At 34.7% G+C, this 18,336-nt stretch overlaps 1 protein-coding gene across 2 annotated transcripts in view; it reads left to right on the plus strand.

The window, feature by feature from the left end:
* GPC5 (glypican 5) overlaps positions 1–18,336 on the plus strand; it is a 1,453,661-nt gene that overhangs the window by 1,084,412 nt on the left and 350,913 nt on the right. The window contains exon 8 of one of the 2 annotated variants that reach the window (XM_063792277.1): positions 16,284–17,092. The exons of the other annotated variant lie outside the window; for it this stretch is intronic. Coding sequence (XP_063648347.1) covers positions 16,284–16,357 — 74 coding nt within the window. The 3' untranslated portion in view covers positions 16,358–17,092. Of the gene's footprint in view, positions 1–16,283; positions 17,093–18,336 lie in introns of those variants that run through there. 2 annotated transcript variants of the gene reach the window in all.

Raw genomic sequence — 18,336 nt, forward strand, 5'->3', positions numbered from 1 at the left:
ACTTTTTTAAAAACTACTGTGAAGTTGTCAGTATTAATAGGATTTAATAGAATTTTGTTGCTTCTTATCTACTTCAGTATTGACTATCTGCACATTCAACTGCTCTCATTGAAGTAGTGAGAACGATAATATTTCATTTGTGGGGTTAACTGCAGTAGTAGGTTTTGGTTGAGAGGAAGAGCGAGGGGAAAAAATATATATAAATACATAGAAAGAGGGAGATTTAATCCTCAGTCTCAAGGTCTGTCTTCAAGATATCTTGCCGTCTTGGTTGTGTTCAGAGTTCAGTAATTCCTAATTTAACTAAATCTTTCTTATTTTTCGTTTTCAATGAGACACCAGAGGCATAGAGGCATTGTAATTGAGACTTCACTGAAGCAAAGGCTTTGGATTCAGAAAGATCCAGACGTAGCACTAGCAATTCGACAAGTCACTTCCGGTCTGAAACTTTGATACCCTCACCTGCAATGTAGGAATAATAATTCAGACTATTGCTTCAAAGACTAAATAATATGACTGATGAGGCATCGAGGACATTGTTATATACTATGAACTTAATCAATGTTCATGTAAATGTATATTGTTTCTCTTGCATCTTTAGAAAATACAAAAATATAATTCTTTCACAATTCACATATGGACATTTAATAATGAAGAATATGAATTTGCAGGACACTGGACATTAAAAGAATTACTTTGTGTTTTTTGTTTGTTTGTTTGTTTGTTTTGAGACGGAGTCTCGCTCTGTAGCCCAGGCTGGAGTGTAGTGGCGCGATCTCGGCTCACTGCAAGCTCCGCCTCCTGGGTTCACGCCATTCTCCTGCCTCAGCCTCCCGAGTAGCTGGGACTACAGGCGCCCGCCACCACGCCTGGCTAATTTTTTTTTTTTTTTTTGTATTTTTAGTAGAGACGGGGTTTCACCGTGTTAGCCAGGATGGTCTCGATCTCCTGACCTCGTGATCTGCCTGCCTCAGCCTCCCAAAGTTCTGGGATTACAGGCGTGAGCCACCGCGCCTGGCCAAGAATTACTTTTAAATCTACTGAAGAACTTTGAAGTTCTTCAACTGTATTTTTCTCATTCTTGAAAGGAAATCATAAAACGTGCTTTGCTATTATTCCCAGGATTGTACAAATTGTACTTACCAACTTATTTGCAAATTTTTCTTTTCGTATTCTAAGTGTTTATTTTGAAAAACATATATAAATCGTATATATGAAGTAATTGCAGCTGTATCTAAAATTATTTTTCCAACAATAGTTCTCTTAGCCCCTAAAAATATATATTGCATTAGTTTATTTTTAAATTATGTTTAATATTTTGACTTTATAGGGAATGCCTGTATGCCTCTGCTTCTCACTGGAAAAAAAGCTTTGGTTACAGTAACATTACTGAATTGTGTGCGCATTTACCAAGAACTTGAAGATAGACCCTGGTATTCAGGATTTAATCTTCCTCTTTTCCTACATGTTTTATGTCCTTTCTTTCTTCCTATCAACCAAAATCTATTATTGTAGTTAACCCCACCAATTAAACATTATTATTCTTGTATTATACAGTTTATTTTTTAAAAATTTTTTTGTGAGATACTTAAAATTCCTGCCTTCACTTTTCCTTCTTGTATCTCAGATTTTCCATTTGAGTTATTTTGCTTAAGAGTCCACTTAGTTCTTGTTTGCAGGAAGTAAAATTTCTTGGTTATTGTGTGAAGATGTCTTTTTCTCAAACTTGTTCTGAATTCGTCAGTCTAGAAAGGTAACTTCCTCTCAGCACGCTGAAAATAATATTACATTGCCAATGTCATTATGGACACAAGAAAATCTGTTTTTAAGTGATACTTTCTTGCAGATGATCTGTTTTTCCTCTCTGGCTTCTTTTAAATGTTCTCTTCATCTTTGATATTTTGAAGTTTACTGAACTAAATTAGTTTGGGGAGGTGGAGGTAAATCTCTTAGCTTTGCTTTCTGCTGGTACTTTTCAGTTACAATGATTTCTTTTCCTCCCATATTTGGTGACTTTACATTGTGAATTCATACCTAGCAGCATACCATATGGGAATCCTGAATGACTTTGATTGACTATATTTTTATCTACAGAAAATATTTTAATTTTATTCTGAATGGTATTGGGATATGCTGCCAGTCTCGAACCACTTTAATTTGATTCCTCAGACTGGGGAGTTCAGATGTAGGGGTGATGTAAACTCCATAACCCAGAAAGATGAAACAACAGGCCCATCATTACAATCTTTAAGGAGACTTTTTTTTTTTCCCACGGAGGTAAGTAACAGATTCTAAGAGATGTCTTCATTGGTTCCTTTTGTAGACAGGCGGTTTTTTGTTTTTTTTTTGTTGTTGTTGTTGTTGTTGTTGTTTAACCCCTATTTATACCCTTACTGAAATTATAACACTTAAAAGTGTCTTCACATTATTCATGAATCTGCAGTTGAAAGTCTATTTTTGAACCTGTGTAAACCCCAGCCTCTCATTTCTCTTCAGGTCCATTCGTCTAAATATTCTCGATCCCAGGTACCTGCTTGACATTTAGACTTAGAGGAATTTAAAGTTACGCTAACTCCAATGGTTTGCTTTTCAACAATTTTTTTTAAGTTTTACCTTTATTTTAAATTTCTGTATCTCTTGAATGTTCTTGTATTTTCTCTTGAACTCTACAATGAACTAGCATGTATTTTGTTATGGTTTTCCCACAATGGAGTGCTTCCTGTCAATGGAGGACCTATCTGAATCATAATCCTCCACATTGCAGGTGGTAGTGCTGTAAATTCTTTTAAAACTTGTACAGCTCTTTTATAATTCGAATATAATTATTGGTCATTTGTGTTTGAAACATGAAAATTTATCAGAAGTTATATGAATATTATGTATTCAAAATCAATTTGTAATAGCAATGAATCATAGGACAAGTTCAAACATTAGAAATATAAAATGGCGAATTTTTAAATGGCATTTAGATTCTAAAGCTGGAATTTTAAATGTTACTGAAAATTATTTCTTAGATATAAAAACTCTGACAAGATAATTTTGAAACCAGATGCACAAAACATATCACTTTCATAGACTACAAAATTGCAGATAAAGTTTTTTGTCATAACAATTTACTCGATGTTTCCAATTTGAAAAGATAAAACAAAAAAGTATTGACAAATACACAGTATGTGTCACTCTGTAGATTTTTCTCAAAATGAAATTATTGCAAGGTAAATCAGGACCTAAAGAATAATTACCTCATCTGCTTGCCCTGGGTACCTCCATGAATATGAAAACAAACAAATGCAAAATGAGGAGAAACTTAGCCATAAAAACAAAAGGGAACAGGTATGCTTTGATAGCAACTTTGTGTTACTAGCAGCCATACTAGTCTTGGGTGTGGATTGACGACCAAATTCACAGAACTCAGTACCGCCAGCACAAAGCTTACTAAGCTTTAAGAAAAGACCCAGGACAGGAAATACACAGCATGCATACAGACAGAGGAGAGGTCTCATGAGTTCCCCCCTCAGTCATTTGTTACTCAGGACATGCATTCTAGAGAAGAGGCTGAGTTAGCATGGTCAATCTGATATCCCTTTGTTACTGGTGGCAAATCCATGCAGGTCTCCCACAACCTCAATTTTTGCTTGCCTCCTCAGAAGAAAGAATTCAACTGCGGGGCATAGGGCAGAGTGACAGAGTGAGACAAGTTTTAAGCAGGAGTGAAAGAGCATTAAAAAGTTTAAGTTCCCTATAGATTCTGGATATTAGACCTTTATCAGATGGGTAGATTACAAAAGTTTTCTCCCATTCTGTAGGTTGCCTGTTCATTCTGATGATAATTTCTTTTGCTGTGCAGAAGTTCTTTAGTTTAATTAGATCCCATTTGTCAATTTTCACTTTTGTTGCAATTGCTTTTGGCATTTTTGTCATGATGTCTTTGCCAATGCCTGTGTCCTGATTGGTATTGCCTGGGTTTTCTTCTAGGGTTTTTATGGTTTGGGGTTATACATTTTAAGTCTTTAATCAATCTTGAGTTAATTTTTGTATGAGGTGTAAGGAAGAGGTATAGTTTGTTTTCTGCATATGGTTAGCCAGTTTTCCCAGCACCACTTATTGAATAGGAGATCCTTCCCCCATTGCTTGTTTTTGTCAGGTTTGTTGAAGATCAGATGGTTTTAGAAGTGTGGTGTTATTTCTGAGGTCTCTGTTCTGTTCCATTGGTCTATATGTCTGTTTTCATACCAGTACCATGTTGTTTTGGTTACTGCAGCCTTGTAGTATAGTTTGAAGTCAGGTAGCATGATGACTCCATCTTTGTTCTTTTTGCTTAGGCTTGTGTTGGCTACATGGATCTGCTTTGATTCCATAAGAAATTTAAAGTTTTTTTTTTTCTAATTCTGTGAAGAATGTCAATGGTAGTTTAGTGGGAGTAGCATTGACTCTATAAATTACTTTGGGCAGTGTGGCCATATTCATGATATTGATTCTTCCTATCCATGAGGATAGAATGTTTTTCCATTTGTTTGTGTCCTCTCTTATTTCCTTGTAGTTCTACCTTAAAAGGTCCTTCACATCCCTTGTTAGCTGTATGTTAGGTATTTTATTCTCTTTGTAGTGATTGTGAATGGGAATTCATTCATGATTTGTCTCTCTGCTTGTCTATTCTTGATATATAGGAATGCTTGTGATTTTTGCACATTGCTTTTGTATCCTGAGACTGCTGAAGTTGCTTATCAGTTTAAGGAGTTTTGGCGCTGAGATGATGGGGTTTTCTAAATATAAAATCATGTCATCTGCAAACAGAGACAATTTGACTTCCTCTCTTCCTATTTGAATACTCTTTATTTCTTTCTCTTGCCTGATTGCACTGGCCAGAAATTCCACTACTTAGGGCAGGAATGAAAGGAACTAAAGTACACTTGGAAGAGGGCCAAGTGGGTGACCTGAAAGATCAAGTGTTTGACCTTTTGGGGTTTTATACATTGGCATGTTTCTGGGGTCTTGTGTTATTTCTCCCCTGATTCTTTTCTTGGGGTGGGCTGTCTGCATGCACAATGGGCTTTTAGCACTTAGGAGGGGCCACATGTGCTGTATGTTTACTGGATTTACACGCATGCTCACTTGAGGCATTTTTCCCTTTCCAGTCCAGTGTTCCTAGAGAAAGATCATATACCAGTTAAATGCTGCTATTTTGCCTCTTAGTGGCATACATGAGCCCCTTGGCCCAACTCCTGAGATCTTATCAGGAAGCTACTGATCACCAGTTACAGATGTTTCTGTCCATTGAGAGACTGCCTTTCCCTGGTTCTGGCTGGGACCAATTATTATTTTAGAGGGACAGCTTAAAAACTGCCTGACCACGACCTGATGGTCACCTGACATTCCTGGTTTGCAGGGCAGAGGGTGGGAGACTCTCCTGCCCTGCTCATGTCTGACTAGCTACGTACTATAATGCCTTTACCTTTTACAGTTAGACAATCGGACCCATTATATGTGCTCTTTCATCTATATGGGTTACTCATTATTCCATAACTAATTTAAACCATGAAATTAGGGAGATTGGCCTGGCATGTCATCCTTGGGCAAATTCTCGTTCGCATATTATCCAGCATAGATAAACTCCTAACAATTATTGAATGAATGTGGCAAAGGGGAAATAAAGCAAATGACAAATCATCAGGTTTCCCCAATGCTAGATGTTAGCCCTTCTCTTTCACATGAATATGAAAATAAAGGATTACATCCTAGATAGAATGCTGAAAGATACTAGAAACCTCTTCCCCCCACTTCATCCTAAGTAGTAGAGTGTGATGTGTGGGACCAAGTGAAGAAAAATAGAGAGGATCCTGGAATGTCCTTAACATAGAAAAAATAGTTTGGATGTAAGAATAGGACTCATACAAATAAGCACACCAACAGACGTCCCTTTTATAAGTGAAGAATAACAGTGTTCAAAAGTAATGTGAGGTGGCTCCAGGGTTCAAACAATAGGAAATCTCAGCTTACACTGAGAAACCTAGGAGGAATCTTCCTGACATGATAGAATTTCTCCCAAATGTTACTGGCAATGACATATTTTTTGAGCAAAACGGTTTGTACTGATGAATGATCTCAGAAAAGAGAAACATGGAAATTACTGTGAAAAATCAATTTGCTGTTCTTTTTTTGCCTGTTCAATAGGAAGATAATTTTCCTAGGGTTGGATAAATAGAATCAGCTGATTATTATTGAAAATGTTTTCATAATGTGATTGACAACACCGAACATCTAGTCAAAGTAGTAGCATATGAAGAGATTGAGAGACATGAAGAAGGCTGTGTATTTTTTAATAAATTTACCTGAAAAGTGCATTAATTAACTTTACAATGATTGGAGATAGGAGTCAGATCATAACTAGCTACCAAAGAGCATAAAATGCCAGAATCAATATTACAGTAAAGACTTAAACTTCATAAAATTTTCATACATAGTGCCTTGTATGTACAGTAATTTCTTAGCTAACTCGGTAGGGAAATATTCTAGTTTGGCTAAGTGAATCTTCTTGTTACATACTAATTCACCAACATTTCAAAGATCAGGCTAAGTCTTCATTGAAAAATGGGACCTCAGCTTTGACTCAATTTTTACCTACATGCATCTATGAATCAAACTTTATCCATCTAGGATTTTCAGTTTGGGATAAAATGGAATAAGCTATAAAACCTGAACAGAATGCATAGAACATCTCTTTGAGTACTCTAAAAAGTAAATAGTGACAGATAGATTGGAAAAAACCAGAATTCAAAATACCACTAAATTGGTGGTGACTTTCCTTTTTTAAAAGTTTCTCCAGCCTGGACTCAAGTTAGCCTGAAAGATGGAAGCAGGCATCAGCATGGACATAAGGAACACCAGGAGAAGCCCTGTCATCTAGGCTTGAGAACTGAGAAAATGGTTTGTTGGAAGCTGTAGGGGTCCGTCCCACAGACCCTGACCCAACAACAGATGAATAACGTACAGTGACACAGATATTATGCTTGTCAGTCTGGCTGAGAATCCAGACCACTTACAGACTCCCGGGAGAGTGCTGTAATGAGTTGCAACTCCCTGGCCCTCCTGGCATGTATTCAGCACACAATAAATGACAAAAGTCTCAAGTAAACACCATTAGAAGGTAATTACTGTTGCCGGACCCCCAGGAGTAGAGAGCAGTCATGCACCGCAGATGGTCAAAGGTTAGTCTTAGGACCACAAGAGTAAACAAGCGATTTAGATAGACTTCTCTACATTCCTATGTTAATCACCCTTGTTATAGCTCAAAAAGGATTAGGCTGCCTTCAGCCATAACTCTATCCTGAGGCTTTTGCAAAAACCTTCTGGCCTTCCAAGATAGTTTATTTTACAACTTTTCCCCCCATCCTGAGTGAACCCCTACAGGTAGCAGTAGTAGCAGCAGCAGTGAAGGCTTGTAGCTATCCAAGGAAGAGGCATCATCCTCCTTGACTTAAGTAGCTGTGGCCTCAAGAGGATGAGGCAAACTCACATTGTTTTTACTTTATTTTTGTCCACTCACCACCTGCCTTAGATATGGGTACAGCTTAGAGAGAGGGCAAAAGAGTTAGATAAATAAATCCGCTGCTTTCTGGATAAAAGACCAAAAAAGGGAAGACCAGAGAATTGGAAACTTCAGGGGAGATTACAGAGAGGGAGAGCTAAGGAAACCTAGTCAAATCTAGTGGCTTGACCCCTACCCAGTTGACTATCTATAAAACAAAAATGGAGATATTTTTCATAAGATAATAACAAGACCCAGATTTTCAAAACATAATACTCAAAATGTCTAGGATAAAATGAAACCTTACCTCACATATGGCTTACAAGGAAAATAACATCCCACATATGAAAATACAATAAAATAAATGCCTCTATTGAAGTGACACAGTAATGAGAGTAATTAGACAAACAGTTTAACAAGCTATAATAAAATATTCCAACAAATAAAGGTGAAAATGTATTGCAGGAATGAAACAATAGAAAATCTCAGCAAATAGGTATAATAGAAGATACAAATGGAAAATGTAGCACTGAAAAATTTACTGGATAGGCACAATCACAGGATGGAAATGACAGAAATGTGTCAATATACTTGAAAACAGATCAATAAGAATTATGCAAGATTAACAATAGAACCAAAATTGAAAAACATGAACAATTGTTAATTGGTCTTTGGAATAGTTCCTAAGGTTTATGATTGGCACTACTGGTGTCCCAGAAAGAGAGGCAAAGAGCGTAGACCAGAAAAAAATATTTAAGACATAAAGGCTGAAAATTTCCCATATCCAGTGAAATATATAAACCTGCAGATTCAAAACACTCATCAAACCCTAAATCAGGTAAACCCAAAGAAGTGTGGTCCGAGACACAGCATAATCCAAGAAAACAAAAAGAGTAAAGAGTCTTAAGAGCATCCAGAGAAAACTGTTTAAATGTTTTAAAACTATCAAAGAAACATGGAGACGTTCTGTTAAATGTCTGTCTGCAGATTTCTCATCAGAAATTGTGGTGATCAGGAAAAGAAAGAAAATATGTTTAAAGTGCTGAGATAACTGTCCTCCCAGAATTCTAAATCATGTAAAAATAATGTCCAGAAATAAACATAAAATAATAGTGTTCTCAAATAAAGGAAAACTGACAGAATCTGTTGCTGTCAGAATTGCTCTGAAAGAATTGCCAAAGGAAATTCTTCATAGAAAAAGATACTAGAAAGAAACTTGCAATATCACAAATGAAAGAAGAGCAACAAAAATGGCAACTATTGGGGTAAATAGACTCGTTCTCATGATTCTTTAAAATGTTTGGTAATATATAGTAATGAGATTTATATGCTCTGGTTAAAATGCTAAAATACCAATTCTGAATAGAGTGAGAAAAGTTAAGTATTTGGATGATAATCCCCAAAGTCACTGGACACACATACACATGTCTGCAAATTATACAGTGAGATACAGCCGAATGTGCAGTAGGTGTATTTAAATAGAATAAAAACGATGTTGGAATAACCCAAGGAAAATAAGAAAAGATGAATAAAGATTGAAAAACAGAGGGAATAATCGGAAAACAAATAATAAAATGGTAGACCTAAATCTAAGCATATCAATAAATACTAAATGCAAACTGACTAAACACACATTTTAAAATACAAAGATTGTCAGAATGGATTAAAAAAACATGAAATGGCTATATGCTGTCTACAAAAAATTCACTTCAGATATACATAGTGATGTAGATAAGCTAGATATAAAGGATTGAGAAAATAATATATATGCACACACGAACAAAAACAGAGCTGGAGTGGCTGTGTTAATTAGGTGAAGTGGGCTTAAGGAACAAGACCAGAGACGAAGAGGGACATTATATTTAAAGTAGAAAACAATCCCAATGTGTATGAACCTAACAGCAGAATTTTAGAAAACATAAATCAAGCATGGTCAGAACTGAAAACACAAACAGACACATTCCCAAGTAGAGTTAGAGATTTCAACATTCTTTTCTCAGTAGCTGATACAATCTGTAGACAGAAAATAGATGAGAATGTTGACCTAAGCAGTGACATCAATCGATCAATTCTAATTGACATTGGAGCACTCCACTGGACACAGCAGTGCATACATTTTTCGCATATACACAAGGAACATTCACCAAGAGCTCCCATATTCTGGATTCTAAAGCAAAGTTCAGCAAATATAAGGAATTAAAATCACACATAATGTGTTCCACAATAATAATCAACTAAATAACAAAGATAACAGGAACACCTCCAAATATTTGGAAATTTAACACATTTTCTTCTTTTAAAAAAAATCTGTATAAATTTAAGGGGTACAAGTGCAGAAAACAAGGAACAACATTACATGGATATATTGTATAGTGATGAAGTCTTGGCTTTTAGTGTAACTATCATCCAAATAATGTACATTGTACCATTAAGTAATTTCTCATTCCTTACCTCCCTCCTACTATCTCACCTTTCCAAGTCTACCAGTCTGTTATTCCACAGTAGCATACTTTTTAACAATCCATCAGTCAAAGAAAACATCAAAAGGAAAATTAGAATACATACTGAACTGAGGAAAAATGAAAATTCAGCAAATCAAATTTGTGGGATGCAGCTAAAGCAGTGCTTAGCCAGAAACTTGTAGCAGTTAATGCTTACACAAAAAGAAGAAAAGCTTGACATGAATAAGTTTGGATTATCTAAGATTCCATCTAGAAAAAAGAGCAAAGTAAACTCCACAGCAAGCAGAAGTAAGAGAATAAGAAAGTGAAAAGTAGAAATACCCTCCCTAAAAAAAAACCCAGGAAAACAACAAAGAAAATATATTAAAACAATAGCTGTAAACTTCTGGAAAGACTAACAAAGAATTATCTTTATCGATACCCAATTATCAATATAAAAATTATAGATAGACTATCACTACAGACTCCATAAGCATGAAAACAATAAGTCTGTATCACAAAAAATCCTACACACCAAAGTTTGTCAAATTGCATGAAATATATTAATTTCTCAAAGCCAGAAATCACCAAAGCACAACCAAGATAACTTAGATAACCATCATGTTCATATAACTATTTAATTTGTAGTTAGTCTTTTTCTGAAAATAAAATCCTCTTGGCCAAGATTGTTTCTGATAAATTCTAGGGAACATTTAAAGAAGAGTTATTTTGTTTCTTTGTTTACTTTGTTTTGAAGATTGTTTCTAATAAATTTTAGGGAACTTAAAGAAGAGCTATTTTGTTTCTTTGTTTACTTTGTTTTGTTCTTGTTCTACTTTAATACATACCAGTTGGAAAGGAAGAAATTAAACTGTGTTTATTCACGTAAGATATATTCTATATAGAAAACTGAAAGGTTTTCCAAAGAACTTCTGTAACTAATAAGATATCGTAGCAGGATTATAGGATACAAATTCACCACACAAAATGAACTACATTTCTCTATAGAAACAAAGAACTGTTGAAAACCATATAATCACTCCAAAATAAAATACCTAGTTGTAAACCTAACAAGTACAGAAACAGAATGTTGACAGGTATAAAACACTGGTGAAAGAAATCAAAGGAAGCCTAAACAAATGGAGAGTTATCACATATTCATAGATTTGTCTCAATATAGTAATCATGTTAATTCAACCCAAAATGATCTGTAGATTTAATGCAAGTCCAATCAAAATCTCAACAAGATTTCTTGGCCAATATATAAAACTTGATTCTAAAATGTATATAGAAAAGGACAAAAGTGCTAAGGTGATAAAATAACCAAAACAATTTCGAATAAAGACAAAATGGGAGACTTTCATTTTCTAATTTCAAAAAATTGTTTAGTAATCAAAAGAATACAGTATTAGCTAAGGGCCGGACACAGAGATCAATGTCACAGAGAAGATAGTCCAGAAGTGGACACACAAATATGGACAAGTTTTGACAAAGGCGCAAAGGCAATGACAATAGAGAAAGGACAGACTTTTCAACAAATGGCTTTGGAGTACTTGGGCAACCACATGCAAAGAAAAGTGAGCACTGAATTAAACTTCACAATTTATCTATAAATTAGCTCTAAATTGATCATAGATGTACGTATAGAACACAAAACTGTAATACATTTAGAAAAAACACAGAAGAAAACCTTCATTCCCAGGGAGTAGAGTTTTTACACCTTACAACTAAAGCAAAACCATGAAAGTCATATATATATATATATATATATATATATATATATATATATATATATGCATATAAATAGGACTACATCAAAATCTAAAATTTTTGTTCTTTGAAGTTACTGTTAAGAGACTTTAGAGAGTCTAAAAGTCTCCTAAAGTTACTGTTCACATTAACAGTAACTTTGAGAAGTTAAAGTTACTGTTTACTTTAACAGTAACTTTTAAAGTTAACTTTGAGAAGTTAACTTTAACAGTAATTTTAAAGAGCATAGAAAGAGCAAAAATATGTTCAAGCCACATATCTGAAAAGGGAGCTGTATTCAGAATATATAAAGAAATCTCAAAATGTAGCAGTAAGAATCAAATTTAAAAAGGGCAAAAGACTTGAACAGATGTTTCACGAAAGAAGACATGGAAGTCCAGTAAACATGTGAAAAGATGTTTAAAATCAAAATCACTAGGAAAAAGTAAATGAAAATCATGAGATACTGCTACAACCCATTAGAATAACTCCCACTAAAAAAAGTATTAACAATTCCTGGTGCTGGTGAGGACAAAGAGCAACTGGGATTCTCATACATTGCATTGGGAAATGAAAATGATATAGTCACTCTTTAAGGTGGCTGGTAGTTTCATGTTAAATTTAACATTCACTTACCATATGGCCCAGCAATCCCACTGCTTGGTGTTTACCCCAGAAAAATAACTTAGATTTATACAAAACCTACATATGAATGTTTATAGCAGTTCTCTTCATAATTGCCAAAAACTTGAAATAACCCAAATATCTTTCAATGGTTGAATGGATAAGCAAATTATGATACATCCCGCCTATAGAATACTACTAAACAATTAAAATGTGTGCATTATTTTGGTACTCACAACATCTTACATCAAACTCGAAGGCTTTAATCTGAGTGAAAGAAGCCAGTATCAAAAAGTTACACCCTCCATGTTTCCATGTGTGTGTTAATCTCTAAAAAGATAAAACTTCAGTGATGGAAAACAGATCAGTGGTTTTCAGATCAGGATGTAGGAGTGAGAAGTAGTGGGACTGTAAAGAGATAGAAGGAGAGAATGGGGGAATGGAATATAACTGTTCGGCCTTCTTTTCGGAGTTGGTGGCTACATCAGCATGGGCACAGGAGAGAATTCATAGAACTGTATGCCACATTAAAGGTCAATTTTATTGAGTATTAACTTAAATATGAACTTAAAAATAATTATCCACTACATACAAAACTTTGTATTTAATAGTAATAAAAAGCTTGGAAGATGAGCTGCATGAAAATGCAAAATAAAGGCTGTCTCTGAGGACTTTAAGAGAAGTAGAATCATTATAGGAACACACACTTTTTCAAAAACTTCATATGAATGAAAGAGTTCTAAGGAACAATATTACACTGTTTATATTTCAGAAATTAAAATTTCAAAGTAAAAGTTTGATTAGAAATAAGAAAAACTAAGACCAGTTTAAAAATTAAAGCCAGTCAAAAAATAGATTACAGAAAATATTTTTTAAATAATAATTGATTATAAAATTATAGCTAAGAAAACTCTAGGCCTCTTTCAAGCAAAGTAAATTCCAAGTAAAGCATGTTCCTCATATAAATTCTTGACAGTGACCAGAATATGATTTAAACATAACAGTTAACCAAACTTATAAAATGCACCTCTTACTTCGTGAGTCTGAGGAAATTTCAGAGAGTGAAATTCCAGCCTCTGTTTCTTTTGTTTTGTGGTCAAATATATAACATCCCTGAGGAGAACGTAGGAAGCTCTTCTACTTTGTGTCAAGGCTCTGGGTGATTCATTTGGAATCTTCTACCTTTGATTCACACATATACTTTTAGGTTCAAGAGTATGCCTTACTTTATTACCATAGCCTGTTGCAGGATCGATTAAAATTTCTGGAAACAAATGAAAAAATGTGTTATGAAAAGAATATGATTCTAAGAATTGGGAGGCTCTTATTGGAATATTAGAATTATATACATACAGATCATTGCACTTAAGATATTTCCACTTAGTCTGTGCCTCTGTCTACACCTTGATTTCTGCTACTTCCTTGGCCCCCAAGTATGTGATTCCCTAAATCTATGCATTTCCATGTCTTCATGCTTTGCACATGCAGCTTCCTCAGCCTAGAATATTCTTGCCTCATTACTCACCATCATCATTTCTACCCTTTCTTCTAGAGGCTATTCAGGAATTACTTCCATTGGTAAATCTGTCCTAATCATTCTCTACTCCCCAGATGAAAGATCAACTACTTCCTCAACCATCCCATCCACCATTTGTCTTCACAGTACATTGAGTTTGCCTCTAATCTTACCCACTTACAGCATCACAAGGAATTTTTTCTCATCTATTTACATTTTTACTTTTTTCTCTTGCCAGCAATAGCTATAGAAATTCAACAAACGCTTGATGAGTAAATGTATAAATGAAACAATGAATGAATGAATTTAGCTCTCTTTGGCTTCAGTCCTTTCATTATAAAACATCTATAAAATATTCTCTGCAAATATTTTTTTCATTCTGCAGTAGATGTATTTGAAAATGTGTTATTTACAAAAACTGGCAGAATAGATGAAATCCCTTCTCACATAAGAGTGTGCAATTGTTTTCATAACCAGTTTAGACAACACTGAATAAACTCACACCCACTCTACCTATAACATCTCTGCTCTGATGTTAGCAGAATTTTTAAAAGCAAAGTAAAGTTATTTACAAGTTATACCACTGAGAATTGAAAATGTTATAACTGGTACATTATTTTGAAAGAAAAAAATGTCAAGGTGCCTTTATTTAGAATTAAGTGGAAATAGCTTTGCTGATTCATAGGAATAAAATATATCCTGCACAAGTGAAAAATTTCAACAATCCTCATACATTTAATGGTTTACCTTATTTTTTTTTTGCTTGAATTTGTGGTGAATTTGCAAAATTATGAAACCATTTTATGTATATTGAATGGATCTATTGCTGAAAAGAAAGTCCCGCTTACAAATTTTTATTTCATTAGTTTAATTAATTAATTTAGTTTTTTGTTGTTGAGCTGGAGTCTCACTCTGTTGCCAGGCTGGAGTGCAGTGGCACAATCTCAGCTCATTGTAATCTCCGCCTCCCAGGTTCAAGCAATTCCCCTGCCTCAGCCTCCCCGGTAGCTGGGACTACAGGTGCACACCACCATGCTGGGCTAATTTTTTGTATTTTAGTAGAGACAGTGTTTCACCATGTTGGCCAGGATGGTCTCGATCCCATGACTTCGTGATCTTCCTGCCTCGGCCTCCCAAAGTCCTGGGATTCCAGGCGTGAGCCACTGTGCCTGGCCTACTTATAAGAGCTAACTCAATAAATTAGCATTCATTTGTAAATCACCCAAATATATATAGAACATCATATTAGACAAGTAGATAGAAAAATTTTAAAGTCCTAATCTGTGTCCTCAGCTTGGGTACAATAATAATGATTATGGACAGGCATATACAGAACTTTTAATACAAGAAAAAAATGTATTATGAATTGTGTATTGTTTTAAGAGTTTCACAGATTTTGTACAATCTGATATTTTCAATAATGGTGAAGTGGGTAACATTCTTTCACATTTGAGGAAACACGAGTATGGAGACATTAAGTAACTTGCCCAAGGACACACTGTAAATAGAGAAGCTGCTATTGGCTATATGAATCTAGAGTTCAAGTTCTTAAAAACCATGCTTTATAGATGATTAATTCTGTCTTGAAGTTTTATAACTTTGCAGATAATCAGCATGTTAGCTGGAGCCCCACTCAAAAGACATTCTCTTTACAGGGAATAAATTAGTCAAGTCATAGAGGTAAAACAATTTAATAAAAATATTGATGTGATTGGAAATCATGAAGAATTTGACTGTATTTTAGGTTGTGCTAAAACTGGAAAAGTAATTGAAATCAGAAGACGGTTTTGAAAGATAAGATTTTAAGCACTCAATTTATTCATTCATTTCTACATTTCTCTATGAAGGACTGGGCGCCTACTCTGTGCAAATCTCCGTTGCAAGTACTGAGGGTGGAGTAGTGAACAAGATAGAGAAAAACCTGTGCTTGTGAAGATAACATCCTAAAAAGAATGACAGACCATACATAAATATGTAATATATGCCAGATAGTAACAAGCACTCGAAGGAAAAAGAAAGTGGCTAAGTAATAGAATAGTTTGATGTGAAGAATTCCATGGTATAGGCTCTATCATGATTTATCCCTGCCTCAAACATTACATCCCAGCAACATCAATCCGCTAATCATTTCCTTGTATACTTCCTGATAGTTTTAACCCTCCTCTCCCTATCTTTTCTGTCTGCTCTAAGGGGAATTCCTTTCTTCCCATTGCTTTTAATTATCTCTGACCCTTTAAGCATCACATAAATCTTTCCTTAGGTAAAATATTATATTCCCCCAAAAGGTTCTCTCTGCTTAATTCTCTCTGCTATTGTCTCATTATCTTAGGCTTAGCATCACCTCTTGACACACCTCTCGCCTTGACAGCACATCTCCTCTTATATTTTCTTATCTTTTTCTTATTTTTTCATTACTTTCTTCCTTCAGTGACCACGATAGTGCCTCATGCAAAGGAGACATTCTACAAATGTGTTGGGAATGGAAAGCAGATAAAGACGTGATCGAGATGAAAGAGAGAAATGGCATTTGGAATTCTCCCTTCAGAGATCAAAGTTAACAGTATGGTGATACGGCATCCAAGGAAGACAGAAATAACTGATTTCAAGACAGCGAAATTTCTACAATTTACCAGTTATTTAAAAGCTAGCAAACAAACAACGGCATACTCACCTTCATCTGTTGGGGGAAAATTATTTTTTGTCATTGCTCACTTCAACATGGGAGCAATGAGAGATAAGAGACACTAAGAAATGAGTGTAGAAATGAATATTTTTGCTCATTCTGCTAGAAAATATAATACTTAGTAGAAACAGATTCCTGAATTACTACACTTTAAACATGCAATCACATTTTACTATTATATGCTATACACATACTCTAAATGTTGTAAGCTTAATATTTCAGATTGTATAAGAGATTTTGAAGCATGTTATTGTACATACAAATAACATAAATAGGGTTACCATCCTAATCCAAGGGTTACTTAGAAAAGAAACCAATACAATTTTTGATATATTATTAATGACATTGTCTTCCGACAACATAATTTCTTATACACACTGCTTTTACTTTAAAAATTGTTTCTAGATAAACATAATGTTTTTTCCTCTTTTGCTGTTTTTTTTATTTTTGGAAAAATTAAAGGCATCTTTATGTTTATTCTTAGAGATAACTCAGCTTCATCTTGGCCCACTTTCAAGTAAAATTCAAATAAATTAATTTGAGGGATGTCAAAATGTCTACCAGACTAATAACTTAACAACCTCCTAAGATGCCAGTGGGATAGAATAAAAGACCTACATCGAAGGGAATGATGGGGAACATGGCAGGAGGGAATTTTGTCTTAATATCCTTTCTTAGAAGCATGCTTTCTGTGCTCAGCTACATACAAACAACTGGCTTCAGGGAGCTACCTTTTACTCAATCTTTAGGACAGTATTATTCGTTCAATTGCAATGTTGACTATTGTATATACAATTGACATAAGGCCTCAGGACATTTAGTCTTCTGTTACGGAATTTATGGAATCTGAGCTCTCCTGCTGGGATCAAGACACCATCTGTAGGAACTGGTATTATGAACCCACCTCTGGGTTACTTTAGATGGAGCCACGTGGCTCTGGCTTCTAGATCTCAGCTGTATCCATGGCTTATGCTGATTTTCCACCTATAGGGGACTATGAAAATTCACTTGTCTTAATTTCAGAGTGAGACATAAGTAAGGGTGATTAGATTGATAGCATCCCATTACCAAATCAATCAGTCCATGGCTTGTCAGCATTCTTTCTAGGGTTTGCAACTTGTCTGAGGCTCAGTTCACTCCTCTAGGAAATGGAATGAAGTGAGGGAGGATAAGATCATGCTATGATGTGTGGGCCTTTCTCAACATTAAAGTAGATCATTCCCATCATTTGAATTCAATATTATGATTTTAATTAAAACCTTTGTTAATATCTAGATTGGTATCTTATAAAGACATCTTATAGAGAAAAGGATGAGTTCATTTCATCTGAAAGGTTAGGGTTTTCTTTGGTTTGATATGTTTAGCTTGGCTTTTAAAATTCTTGAACAGACTTTATTTCTATTCTTAATGTATTTTTTCTATTTTAATTATTCTGGCTTTTTCTCAAGTAAATCTGCTATTTTTAGAATAGATTTCTATCTATCATCTCCCATAGCTGTATTGGCTCTCATTTTATTCTTGGTTCTTCATTTCTGCATTCTGGAAAAGTATCTCAAATTTGTCTTTCACAACATTGACTGGACTTACTGTAGTTTCCACTAGCACAAATGTACATTTTAATTATGCTTTCTTTTTCCATTTTTGTCTTTCTCCAGAAATATTTCCTAACGGTCATACTTGTAATTACTTTATGTTAGTTTTTCATCTGGGGATCTCCTTTGCTAGGATTTTTGCATTTATTTCAGAGAAATCAGCTGTCATTTAGCCTGCAAAAAATGCCAGCTGATTAAATGATACC

Source organism: Pan troglodytes, chromosome 14 (assembly GCF_028858775.2).
Source record: "Pan troglodytes isolate AG18354 chromosome 14, NHGRI_mPanTro3-v2.0_pri, whole genome shotgun sequence".
Classification (NCBI taxonomy): domain Eukaryota; kingdom Metazoa; phylum Chordata; class Mammalia; order Primates; family Hominidae; genus Pan; species Pan troglodytes.